This window comes from Caloenas nicobarica, chromosome 5 (assembly GCF_036013445.1).
Source record: "Caloenas nicobarica isolate bCalNic1 chromosome 5, bCalNic1.hap1, whole genome shotgun sequence".
Lineage (NCBI taxonomy): Eukaryota > Metazoa > Chordata > Aves > Columbiformes > Columbidae > Caloenas > Caloenas nicobarica.
In genome coordinates this window covers 26681766-26695999 of record NC_088249.1, presented here as the reverse complement: position 1 = coordinate 26695999, position 14234 = coordinate 26681766, and the positions used below count along the sequence as shown (strand labels likewise).

The 14234-nt window shown below is 43.1% G+C and overlaps 1 protein-coding gene across 10 annotated transcripts in view; it reads right to left on the bottom strand.

Moving 5' to 3' along the window:
* RALGAPA1 (Ral GTPase activating protein catalytic subunit alpha 1) overlaps positions 1 to 6378 on the bottom strand; it is a 139632-nt gene extending 133254 nt beyond the window's left edge. For all 10 annotated transcript variants that reach the window (XM_065636637.1, XM_065636639.1, XM_065636640.1 and 7 more), the window contains exon 1: positions 5997 to 6378. In XM_065636637.1, the coding sequence (XP_065492709.1) occupies positions 5997 to 6102 (106 nt within the window). In that variant the 5' untranslated portion in view covers positions 6103 to 6378. The remainder of the gene's footprint in view (positions 1 to 5996) is intronic.
* Between the last annotated feature and the right edge of the window lie 7856 nt (positions 6379 to 14234).

Sequence of the window (14234 nt, the reverse complement as noted above, 5' to 3'; positions counted from 1 at the left end):
CCCGCTATAGAGACAAGTGTTCAGTACCCATTCTCATAACAAACTGGTGCCATTAGAAAGCAAGAGGTTTCTAAACATCCTCAGTTTCAGTTAACGTACAATCAAAATGGCCAACAGAACTTACTCATTCTTAATTCTCCAAGCTGAAAAATGTAATGGCTGCTTTACAGCAAAACAGTACAGAGATCCAATTACATACGAACAATCTCTCGAATAGAAAAGCATGTAGTTTAGAAAGGTCAAGTGGAAAACCTCCAGAACTAACTGGTGGCTCTGGCATAGTTAACAGACCGTCAAAGTGAAACAGACCCGATAATAAACCACCAACGTTTCAAACAGTGAGATACAAATGCAAATCTATTAAACAAGGGCTTCACATTAGCCCTTACTGTTTCAGATCACTAACGGCTATTTAACAAAAACAATTCATTTTTTTTAAAAAGGTAATTTTGTCAAAGAAAATATTCTTGAGGTTTTTGGTACTGAAAGAAGGAACACACTTCAAGAAGTCTTTTAATGGACTTCTGTTTCACATCAGACAAGTCTGAACTCCTGATCACCAACATCTTTTACACACAAATATACAAAGAAAAAAACAAAACCAACCCACAATACTAATGAATAAGCAGGTTAACAGCACCAATGAACATCTTCTACACATAAACTGTTGGAAATTGCAACCCGGGTGCTCTATACGAATGAGCCGAAGCAGCTCACAGCTCTCCAAGCTAATCTTCCAGGTTACTTGCAGACTCCAGAAGAGCTACACTAGTAAACTTTTAAGAAATGCTTCCATAACAAATCACACATGTTCCAGAACTTAAGCTTTTATTTAAGCAACTTCAAACACTTTGTAGTAATACATTTATTTTCATTCCAAACTGCCACAAGCTGAACCCACGCAGACCTTTCCTTTGCATGGCAAGGGCCAGAGCTGCCCCTCTGTCCAGCCGGGGGCTCCGATCCGAGCCCCAGCCCTGCCCTGGCCGGCCCGCAGCACCGGCCACTGCTGGCCTCTGCACCTCCTGCGCCACCTCAGTCGAAATCCTAAAGCAAAGCAATCCTTCCCCCTTTCCTCCTGCCCAAAACAGAACAGAAAGGATTCAGGGTTAAGTCAAGACTGACAGAACATCAAGTCTAATTGCTTAACCTGCACTCGAGCCGCAGCCAAATCCATGAATTACAGCAGTGACACATCCTCTGCAGTTAGAATCACCAGGAAAGAAAAAAAAAAAAAAAAAAATCTACAACTCTTGCCAAAAATAATACAGCTTTGCACATCCACAGAAACTTCTGGAACAGTTATCTCCAAAGAAAATTCCAGGCAGCTAGTTTTGCTGTAGCTTCTCACTCGCCTCCTACTTTAACAACCATAAGATGTTTTTCATTTATTATCATATAAGTGATATTATGATGAGTGATGTTGACAATGTGCAACACCAATGAATACCATCCAGCTGAAGCATTAGGGCTTACTGCCAGTCAAACAGACTTCTTAAATTAAAATCCCTTTAGAGAAATGCAATCTCTGTTTAAGTATATTGTTTAACATTAAACAATATATCAGAATGGACGGCCAATGCAGCCCCTTTCATTCTGTCCAGTACAGCTTCACCTTTCAGCAATTGCTTACGTGAGATGTCTAGCACTAACCAACCACCAAGAATAACAAAATAATAAAAAAATGACCCTACACTTCAAATGCTCTGTTCTCTTGAGTACTGCATTTTACAAGCATTCCCTCCATGGTTCCAGAAATACAAGCAGTGTACTTTTAAGATAACAGATGCAAATAAAATAATTCATGAGAAGCAATATACTCCTTTTCCCTTTACTCTGGCTTAACAGATTACAGGCCTGAAACTCCTACTCCACAAAAAAAAAAAAATTAAGAGGAAGGAAAAAAAAATCTTAAGAATTCAGCCCTAAAAGTAGATCTTAACCCAAGTATATTCATTTGACTTGCTTGCACATAGGAACACTACACAGAAATCATCAAATATTTAGAGGCTTTAGCTTTTTTTAAAAATACATATATTTTAAAATTCTGATTGACACTACAAATTCAACAGGTAGCAACAACATTATTTGATACCAAAACTAGAACAAAACAAGTAGTTAAAATTGTTAAGGTATGATGTTATGAAAGAGTCACATCTAGCTGCCTTAAATAATTATTGAGTTCTCAAAGCATTGTTATAACAAAAAGCCAAATCAAGCATGGCCTTTCCAGCACACAGAAACAAGTCAGAAGAACAGTTTGACAAAAAAAAAAAAAAAATCACACACGGACCAAGATAGTATTAGGGAACTGTATGAGACTTAAACGTACTTCTCAGAAGCAAGAAGGAGAAAAAAAAAAAGTGCCTGGGGGGTGAACACTTCCCTACAGAAAGAAACTGATACACCTCAAAAGAACCAAATCTCTTAAAGCAGATAGTTCCAGCTGTTTCAAGAAAAATCCTGCAGCAGGAAACAAAAGCAGATTACCTTCACTCACAGACTGGTATGTCCCAGGATATAGTCTTCAATCTCTTTGCAAATTTTTCTTAGCATTTCTTAGCAATAATATTTGTTACTGCTTGGAGGACTCCTAAAATCTTTAATCTCTACTAAGAAATCTCTACGCCTCTGAGATGCATAAATCAGGCATGTATTACATTTGCTTTAGCAACTAATTTAATCAATTCCGAATTAGTCACCTGAATTTCACTGAATTTTCCTTGGCTCCTGAATTGCAAAAAAAGGCTGAACAGAGCTATATGGAAGCAGAGCAGAGAACCAGCCAGAGACCAGACATTGGAGGGAACTGGCAAAAGAGTTTTAGTAAAAAAAATACAAATGCATTTCCTCCTGTATGCTTATAACTGACAATTAGTCTAGCACTCAGGAGCTTCCCAAACCAAAAATCTGTTACTGTAACTTCAAATTTGATAGGTCTTAATAAACTTTATTTCCTAGTTTATTTTCCTATATGTTTACATATTTTTCACTATCTGCCCCTATAGAAAGGGATTACAAAGCTTTCAGTGTCTTTTCACATTACAGTTTCACTCTCATCCAAGTCATTCCCATCTCTAAGTCTTCTACACACTGACTATAGCAACAAGACTACTAAAGCTGCAATGATAGTTGGTGTAATGGTACACCACTGTTTTACAAAGTTACAAAATTTTCTACATTTCTTATGGAGTCAGACTAATTTGCATTTTTTACGATAGTCAAACTGAGTTGTCATCAACAAGATACATTTTCCTGAAGTGATACAACTCACTGCATTCTAAGTTATCTTGTAAAAGGCATGTAAATAATTCCATTTAATGTACACTACTTTTAATTTGTTAAAAACAAACGTCACTTGCCTTTGTGCTATCCACTCAGGCAGCTTCATAATAGGTTCGCTGAAATTGTTCAGTCTCCTGTTAGTCTTTACTAACAACAACATTATACTATGTTAAAAAATTTTAGATGATGCATGATTTGCACAATTATCTTGTAGCATACAACAGTCAATCTTTTACTAGAATTAAAATTTTTAGATTTCCTCTCTTTGGCTAATAGACAAGGAGCAGTCTATCATTCACAAGCACTGCCTCTTTTCATGACTATTCCATTATTCTAGCCTACGGGAGAACTGCTGCTTTGGATGCCTTGATAAAAAGAAGAGGAAAAATGAACTAGTACTCCCTTTTATCCGCTCAAGTCCTAACCATGAATCCATGGCCATGCTTCAGTTTATTGTTGCTGAACCAAAGACTAAAAAGTATAGCAAAAAAAAAAAAATTAACTGCGGTCCAATACACCTTGCAGGTCTACTGAAAAAATTTTAAGAACAAGAGAAAATTCTCTCTTTCTCCTGGATGTCAAATGGCAGAGAATTCTCTTCTGGACAGTCTTTTAGTCTCCAATATGCACCGGCTAAGAGCAATAAACAAGACAAATAATTTTTCATTCATAAAGACACTGAACAGAGCTGAACTGAGATTTCCTCCCTTCTCCCCTTGAAAAGTCTGTTGGCAATAGCTAGCTTGGCTCCCCTGAGCACGTGGAAACATGCCAATTATTATGCTGGGGGAGTTGTCACTGAAGAAAAAAGATAAACAGGAAAATGCAGCACTATGCTGCTCAAGCTGCAGGATGGTGCCTGCATGCGAAGCAACCTCAGGTCTATCTTATGTGGGCACATCATTCTTTTAATCTGGTCCTGCAGGCCAGTCAAAGAAACGATTGGAAAAGAAAGGACATAGAGTTTAAGCTCTGAAAGCCAGTATAGAAAGCACAGAAATTTAAGGAATAAGGCAAGGAGATGATCACAGCAGAAGCCAGACTTCAAATAATCTGCTATATATATATCTTGCACTACACTAGGAATATGTAGATAAATATCCTACTCCCCTTGCCCTCAAAAAGAGACCTTGTTTTTGTACCTCATGCATCTAAGAATATCTGCACAATGACAAGATCCTGTAGATGCATCCAGAACAGACAAGCTGAAGTGTACTGTTACACCTTTTCCTACTTTCACAGTCACAGCGTTCTCCCAAACTCGGAGAAAGGACGTGTGGGAGCTGCGCTTCAACAGCTGAGACATACGCATGTGCAGGGGGGAAAGGGGAATGGCCATCCCATGAAAACATGCCCCAGCAGATTTAGTCTGTCCTATGGCCAGTAAGCAGAAACCTTAGATAAGAACATCTGCTTGACACCGTGTTTGTGGCTTGCATCTTTCAGAATGCATCCAAATATTAACAAGGCTGAAGGAAAATCTTGTAAATAAAAGCCAAGCAACAGAAATATAAAATCTAGAAGAGATCAGATCAAAATCATACAGATTGTTTTGCAGATTAAAGCAAAACTAGAAATATTCAACACACTTTAGGCAGGAAACTTATCTGTTCAAACACAAATACAAAAGAAAAAAGAGAACAATGGCCATTTTCATTTGAAAGGAAAAAAATCCAGCTTTGGAGCCAAGGACAATGTACGCACAGCCCCAGCCTGTGGGCAGAACTCAAAATAACCCATTCCGTGTTCTGCATTAAATACAGAATGCAGTTGCCCTTGACCCAGCCCTGCTAACGTGTTGATAAACTGTCACAAGCAACATGCGCATTTGCAGAACCAAAGGGCCCAAAAGACATTCCAGAGCAAACTTACTTTTTCAAGGACAGCTTGATGACAATGACTTAGATTTTTACGAACACGTGAAACTAACAGATATCTTGGAATGGTTAACTATGTTTTGTTTGGGGTTTTTTCCCCACTTTTTTTTTTTTTTTATTAGGCAATTATTCCACTTAATTCCAATTTCTAATTCACTGGTCAGGTTAAACAGCTGTTCACATGGAACTGCGGCAGTACTTAAGTGCTTATATGACCTCGTCGACCAACTAGCAAACCAAAAGTGTTTTCAGACTAGCTGTATCAATGCTCATCTACATCTCCTCTGGTGAGCACTTACTGTTGTAGCTCTTACCTTGAAAACATACACGAACATAAGTGGTTACTGTAAGCACTTAGGGGAAATGGACGAGGGAGTCACAGGCACCACTAGCGCTCACCAGCCACTTTTATTCAAGCGTACCGACTTCGCAGCGTTTACATAGCTCTAGAGAATAATTCACGGGGGAAGCACACCCGCTTTTCGCCTCCATCCACAGTTGCCAAGCGAATCCCACCGCCAAACGCTGTGCAAATGTACGTGTCTCAGGACAACAGCGGGGAGCGAAGCGTCCCCCGCTGCGCCCGCCGACTCCAGCGGCCCCCGGCTGAATCCCCGCCGGCCGCGGGGCCCTCCCTCCTGCCGCCGTGCCGGGGTGCGGCTGGGCCGAGCGGGGTCTCTCTCCGGCGCAGAGCCCCGAGCCCGCCTCCCGTCCCGGCGCCCAGCCGGTCCCGCCAAGTTCCTGGTCCTTCCCACGCCGGGATCCGGGCCGGCAGCCGCACGGACCCAGGCCATGGCCCCCGCTGACCCGCTCCCCCCCTCCCGGCCGCCTCACCGATGAGGACGCGCAGGTGCTTCAGGCGGGTGAGCGGGTCCTTGCGGGTGTCCAGCACCTTCTGCGTGGATTTCCGCACGTCCCCGTGCGGCTTCTTGGAGAACATCCCGCCGGGCCCGGCCCCGGCGCCGCGCTCCAGAGGCGGACAGCGGCCTCCAGATCCGCCCGCACCGGTCCCCTACATAGCCAGCAGCGGCAGCAACGGCAGCGCCGCCGCCGCCGCCTCCTCCTCCTTCGCCGCCTCCTGCCTCCGATGCGGCGGGGGTGGAGGGGCGCGGCGCGGAGCCAACTCCCCGCGGGCCCGGGGAGGGGGGGCCGGGCCGGGCCTAGACTCCCCCTTCCTCCTTCCCTCGTTCTCCTCCCGCTGCTTCACGACAGCCGTCAGGTGCGACCCCAGGCGTCCCTATGGCAACCGCGCGTGACGTCACGGCCGGCGCTCCCCAGCGCACCTCCGAGGCGGGGCGGCGGGGCGTGCGGACGGGGTTTGTCTCTCCCTCCCGCCTCTCAGGCCTGGGAGGGGAGGATGCTACCGGGGGTGCTGTGTGCGCCCTGGGTTTTCAGGGGTGTCCGCGCTGGAGGATGGAGAGCAGGCACCGGGGCACGACAATTAGGGCCTCGCTGCAGCATCCTCTGCGCAACTCGGCACAGCAACTGGTGCCGGAAACTGCACTTCAGCTATCCATAAGTAAAAGACAAAGTTACACCATTACACAGCAACTTCTGGCTATACTGAGACACCGAAGTGTAGTGAGGTGAGGGGCAACTCCGTGGGGAATAAGGAAATAAAATCCAGGTAGTGACTCCGAACCTTCGGGCTCGGCTGTGCGGCCGCAGCGCCCTGTCCCGCCGCTCCTCCCGCCGCACGGTCCCCAAAGCGCTGCTGCCGGGAGTCGCTTCTCCCCGGCGCCGCTGCCCACGCCTTGGGCTGCAGCGCTGCCAGCACCACCGAACAAGCAGCCGCCGCCGGGCCCGGTGCAACGGCCTGGGGAGCCCTGTCCCTCCTGCGCTCCCCGCGGTGGTCACGTCGTGCCCACGCGGCTCCCACAGCAGAGCCCGAAACGGGCTCGAGAGGCCACGTTTGCCCCCGTCCCACGCACAACCTCACCAGAGGGGCCCGCAACAGCCAGGGAAATGTACGAGGTGCGGTGCTAACTCTGCTGCTGAGGGGCTGAATTAGTAATGCCGAAAAAGCCCAAAGCCTCTCCTAAAAGCCTGACATTGGTTTTCAATAATGAAATCCATGAAATGGAGACTTATTGGACTTTTCAATAGACGTCTGCTGTTGTATCATTTCAGACTCGTGATTTTCAGTGTCCCTTTTCTTGGACATTTTTAAAAATCCAGTTCCTAAGCTAAGAATCTGATTACAATTGCTGGAGTTCTTAATATTGACAACATCTAACCATTTGAGAGTTGTTATAAAATTGTAAGAGTTGTCGACATTTACATACCTATCACATAAATAACATAACCTGAGCATTTAAATGCATAACCAATAACAGTCAATGTTACAAGCAAACTGGCAGTGGGATTTAGTCAGAAGGGTGTCAGTGAGGGAGTCAGTGTCATAGGTACCTACATGGTCTGCCCCAAAGCATCTCATATTCTACCACCTCTGTAAATGACATCTGAAGATTAACAATGTTAGGTAATAGCTAGTATTACAATACTTTTTTTCATGATAACATAGCACATTTTACCTCTCTAAGATCTGACAATGATACATTGATTTATGTGCTTTGTTTTCTAAATTTTGAAAATTCTAAGCACACTTTTGTATTTTGACAATCTTTAAAAAACAAACATATTTTCTTTGGAGAATTTACTTGCTTTTCTGATAATTTTTAGGTCTTCAACTCAAGACAGAGATGAAAACTAAACAGAGTAAGACATCACCAAAATATTAAATGACAGGAGGGAGTGGTGTTAACTGAGATATTAATGGCTTCTACAGAGAACATCCTGGCGCAGAGCACACCAGGCAGGAAGGGCACGTTCTGTGCACAGCGAAAGCCGTGATCTTGCAAAGGCTTGACTTTGAAGCATGTGACTTCTGCGCCTTTGATTATGCGTGGAGAACAAGGTTAGAAAATAGCAGGATTACTTAGGGAGCGGTTAGGTTCTGCTGCATTCCTGGTGGCTATTACTGTACCAAATTCTTTGCATTTCCACTTTAAAGAAAGTTTTCCAAATATTTTTGTCCAGCTGTGAGTGACACCTCCCCTCCCCAAGTAAGTTTAGCTGAACATTTACAGGAGTATTGTAGACAATTAAGTGCTGCAGAACTTTTTACGCTTCTTTTAAATCTCTCCACAGGGCCCCGTAGGGCATTCAAACTAGTGGGGGCAGCTGGGTCACATTCATACCATCAATTAACTTCTCACGATTCATCTAGAATTTATGATTTCCAAATAATTCAGGTGTTATCAAGTACTTAAAAAAACTTGTGAGTATTTTTGGATATATCAACAAGAGCACAAACCCTTTAGTTCTAGCCTGGTTCAGTCACATTTCAAATAGATAGATTACATTTTGGATTCTTGTATCCATGCCCAGAAATCCAAGTTTTTGGAACTCCTGCTTGACTTCCTTTTAATAATGTACCTTAATGTGGTGTAAAAGTGAGTTAAAATTACCCAGAATTTCACTAAGTATTTCCCTTCTTTCAGGGAGCTAGCATGAGTCTTAAAACTGATCCCTCAGAGATGCATGTTTATATTCCAGTGAAGAGCTATTTGCCTGCATGGTCCTTCAAGAGAAAACAATAAATTAAAAAGATTTTTTTTTTAAGTGTTACACTGCTTCTCATCTCTTTATATTTAGCTCAATAGTTGATCCCTTTGAGGCTTTTCTCTAAGTACTCCTATTTCTACTTCTCTATATTACCCTCCACTGTTCACTTCCGATGAGGGTTGCCTTGCTTTTGAGAAAGAAGCCTCTCTAAATTGCACCCTGGGCATCAGGATGGTGTGTTGCAATCCGCTCTGTATGTGTCTTCTCCTGTGCTATAGTACTCCTGTTTGAGAACCATCCTGAGTAACAAATTTTTGGTTAACTTAATTGGAAGCTATTTAATTTGAGAAAAAGACCCCCAAACCTGGTTAAGTTTTGAATAGTCAAAACAAGGGGTTTTTACAGTTTAGTACTCTAGAGTAACATTGATACTAGAGATGTGGGCCACAACCTAAGCAGCCAAATATCAGGAGCCTGTAAGTTACTTCTAATATGAGAATAAAGGAACAGCTAGATGTTCCTTTGACAAAATCCTCTTCCTATGCAAAAAAGCATAAATTCCCATTTCATTTGCACAACCTCGTATCTCACAAATGAAATCTGGAATCTATACTCTTCTGTAGTTAAGGCAAAAAGCTTTTCATGAGCTCGTACTCTCCTGAGCAACCAATTCTTGGTTTATTGCTTTTTTTGTTAAGCAGTATATCACCATTAATACCTTTGCATGAGCATCTGGTACAAAGTCAGAATGCTACAATCTTTCCAACCACCAAAGATCCCAAGCTTGAACAATTTTTTCCATGAGCTACAGAATTAATGAAGCCAGATTTCCTCTGAATTTGTAGTCTAGCCACTGTACGCCATGAGTCACCTCCTTCCACAACCATAAACCTTCCTTTGCTTAGTCCTCCCCTACCTATTTGAGATGGGCAAGAGGCCCAACTGCAGTTAATTATGCGTACACAGGCTGGCGAGCTGACTGCTGTCCCTTGGAAGGGTGAAAGCCAAGTTACATATTTCCCTCTGTGAGGCATTACTAGGGGTTCTTTGTTCCAGATACCATTTCACAAAACACACATAAACTTGGTGTCTTTAACACTTGTGCTCTCATGTACAATTAGATCTAATTTAGACAATGGATTTGAAAGTAGCAAGGAGAGTGCAAGTGAAAAAAAATCCAAACTAAAACCAACCCAACAGTCATTACCCAAGCTTTGTTTTCTTAACATGCTAGGACTCTGTCAGCTATGCTCAAAAAACAGAAGGGATATATGGCCTATCATGACAAGAAACTTTCATACACTTGAAAGTTATTTTCAACTCATGTAACCATTTCTAGTTCCCGTACGGCGTTGTCGGAGAATTTAAACTTTTGCTGTGCAAAGTCACCTCCAATTCTCAATGTTGGACTTCTAATGTAAGCACTAACACTCATATCTGATATGAAAGAGGTTTTGAAATGTGAACACACTGATACAGTGGCAATTACAACAACTTTTTTTCTAACTGAAAGTGCTCAAATGCTGTCTCTCAACCACTGACATGTTTTTCTTCCCCAACTTATGAAATAGTTTTGCGACATTGACAAACCCACAAAAGAACTTCCAGAAGAGAAAAGCCCTGCATGTCTGCCAGCCTCTAGGGGAGAGCGAATTTTGCACAGATTATTTCCTTTTTATCAAAGGAAATATTTTGCCCTGAATCTCTCCCCTTATCTTGCCTGCAAGAGTACGCAGAGTCTTTTAGAAATAAGTTGTATCTATTTGAGTTTCTTTTGATTAGTAGTTCTAAACTTACTTTACACCATTTGCAGCATATAGTGGAGTATCTTGCCTAGATAATATACGAGCTGAGGGAGGAACATGATGCAATAATCTTCAAACATAGCTAGTAGCTAGCACATTGTAACTGCTACTTTAACTTGCTGCTGACCTTGTCCTGCAGGGAAAATAGTCTTTTCAGTGTTCTAGTGACCCAACTCCCAATATTATGCTTTGAAATTGAGGGTGAAGAGTCAGATTTAATTTGATAGAGCATCCAATGTATGATTTGTGATACTGGATAAAAATTATTTCAAGTCACATAATTTGGTTTGCCAGAGTTCACAAACACCTGAGTGCTACCATTTCTTTCTTAACCCATACTAACGTGAGGCCCGAGAACTGACTAAAACCTTGCATGTATCTCCCAGACAAATTTCTCTCACGATTTTTCTTTCATTGTTAATAACATACACTGATAGACCTGGCTAATACGTTGATACCCTGTCCCCTTTGAAGGACCTCACCCCCCACAATCGAACTTGTAGTTTGTCTTAGACTTAGACATCTTTGAACTGGGAGAAACTCTCAATGAGAAGATACTTCTGCTCATTAAGATGTAGTGCACTACATTGCAGCAAACACAGGAAAAGCTCTTTCATCCCTGCTTCTCCTTGAAGGTTTCATCTATACCTGTACCCTACTGACTCACATTATGTATCTTTGGCTTCTCTCTTTACAATCTTCTTGTCAGAAATATTCAGTTACTATGCAGTTACTCACTACAACAAAAGCTGTCAATTAGGCTGATAATCAGAAAGCTAGTAACTGCTTTTCAGATTCTAGAGTGATATGTTTCCATTCACTGTCTTCGTTAAACAAATTAGGTATTAAATTACAGCTCTGCTTCCTAGCTTCTTCTGAATATGTCTAGTCTAGTAGCCACCATGTGTGTGGCAGGTTCCACTTTTCTGTGTGTTTCACAGATGTGGTTCAATAGCCAGATTCAGGTTATTGTCTTATGTGTCCAGACTAAGTCCTAGGAAGCTGATGCATGTATTTCCAAGCTTCTCCTCTTCATGTGTGTGAGTTCCTATCTTCAATCATCCCTCCCTTTCCCAAAATGAGAAAGGAGATCTCACCCTCTGTCAATATCTGTGCTGGCCAGCATTTTATTTATAATAATTGTTATCATGTCCATTTTTTTTTCAGTACCAGCTGTCAACAAAATTGCCAGTTTCAAATTTTACAGTATTGCCAAGTGTCCCTGTTAATGATCTCTTCATAATTGTTCAAAAATAGCACATATCAGCTGTTAATCCTGACTTCCCCATTAAATACAGAGCTGAGCTGATGAGGATGATGACAATTAGCTTTGTAGATACCTAATGCCTCCTTTTACTTATCTTAGTAAAATGGTCAGTCTACAGACTGGTTTGCTTGTAGGTGACTGGATTCCTAGCTTGTATGTACACACAGTAAGACACAAACCTTTGCAAATACTCTAGTAAGCCAGCCAGAATGTCTTCTTTCCTCTATCCTTCTTGGACCCATCTGGCCCTAGATAGCTGATTAAGATAGGTGTTGCTACTTTATACGTTAAGGGTTTACAGGTGAACTGATTAATTATATTTCTGGGAACAAATTATAAGCTGCCAATAGCACTATGGCACCATATATAGCTACTGGAAATACCCTTTTCTCTTAGGTTTTTTGGAACTTCTTTAGACAAGTTAACTTCTTAACCAGTATAGTTTGATTTTGGGTTTGTTTGTTTGTTTTCTCCTCAAGACCATAGATGTTTGTATTGCTTCAGCTGGGTAATCCCCTCCTCCCAGCTACAAACAGAATTTAAACAGCATATAAAATCATGTGTTACTAAAAAAAGATTTCTGGCTCAATTCCCTATCCTGGTTGCTGATTTCCACTATGGGACGGCAACTTTGATTTCCTTATAGAGCTTATTTTTAAGTCCCTTAAACCTAGTTCCAACTGTTTAGACAGGAAATTACAAGCAGGCCAAAGTTTTCCTGATTTCTTGCCGTTCCTTTCCCTGCAACTGTTGCCAGTAGTTTTTTTCTAGTCTAGATAACTTGATTTCTAGTCTTTTTATCTTGTTAGCCCAAAATGCAACACTTGAATTTGGGATTGTTAGGCATTTCTTATTTCTGGTTTATTTTTTTGTCAAATCCCGATGGATCTCTTAAGAGAAATTTCAGATTCAGTTTGTGAAATTCACAGGTTTTCTCTGAGGACATCTCCAGCTCTTGTTTCAGGCCTTCTCCTAACTCCTTTCAGCCAGTTGAGTAGCAGACATCACTACTAACACTTTTGCCACATTAGCTCAAAGAAATAAGCTTTAAAAAGTTCCTTGGGCTTGTGGCAAGTGGAGGCAGGAGAAAGAAATGTGTCTTCGGCAATCACAGCTGTCTGCGGCTGCGGGTCTAGGAAGGGACTTGTTTTTGTGTCTGCTGCAGTTCTTTCTGAAGTCATAGGTGTTTCCTATCATATACTTAAAATTATAAAAATTGCGGTGGGCATGGAGAAAGCATGCTAGGTTCTGCTGGGTCCCCAGTTGGCTACAAAGCCAGAGACAGCAAAAACAGAAGGGACGGAGTTCGCACAGTGAAGGTCGGGAGGGGGTTAATTTTGTCTAATATTGCTTTGTGTTCCTGGAGAAGAGGTGGTAAACATACATATGCTCCTCTTGGTGGAGAGACAGAAAAATCAGTTGCTTTGTATATGCAGAGATGTAGGAGAAAAGAAGTGACTAACGTACAGCGATGGTTGTCATAGGTGAGGTGGGCAGCTATTGCCATGGAGGTAGAAGCCCGTGGGGAAGCTCAGAAGTTATTAACTGTCTTACAATATAACCTCCATACCATTCCTTCACACTGCGGAGAGTGACTAAATCTGGATCTCTCAATATGAAGAAGTGCTACTGCCAGGCAAATACCACCTGAACTTCACTGTGGCAGCACATCACAGCACAGAGACACACGGGGCTTCTCCATTGCTCCTTCACCTGGCCCAGACATCAGAAGTTAGCCTGTGTGGTACAGGCAAGCTCGCCTTCACCCCAGAGATCCTGCCCATGCCTACCTGCGGGCCACAGCTGACCGTGCACTTCATGACTCTTGAGGAGCTCTGCCAGACTTTCCTGCGCATGCATATGTCCATAAGTGAAGCTAATCAGTCCCTGATGGCAAGGGGACAGTTGGGTCAGTTTGCTCCAGTAAGCACCATGTCTATTCAGTGCGTCTTACGAAGCACAATTAACAGCAACTGGCGAATGGACAGACAAGTACTGACACTCGAAGCCAAAAAACCCACCCCGACCCTGCACAGATTGCAGCACACCCGCTTATTCCCTTATGTCTGCTCTCAGTGGTTGCTATCAGCTTTAGAGGACCAAGTTAAGTCTGATTTAATTTGAAGTGTATCACAGAACGTGGAAGTGAGGAAGAAACGGGTTCTGGTGGGTAGGTCGCCGTTCACAGGGACCTCAGTGCCTTGGAGCCCACAGGGGGAAGGTGAGAGGGAGGCGGTGAACCGCAAGGGACACCTTGCCACGATGCTCCTGGGCAGCAGCGCGGGTGCGGGGCTGCCAGGCGGGCGGCGCGGGCAGACAGGAGGCCCCGCGTCCTCCCTCCGCTGCTCCGGCAGGGAACGGCAACGGTCGAACCCCCGGCCTCGCAGGCCCGCTCCGTCGCCTGGGCCACCTGCAGGTGCGAAGCGCTCCTAG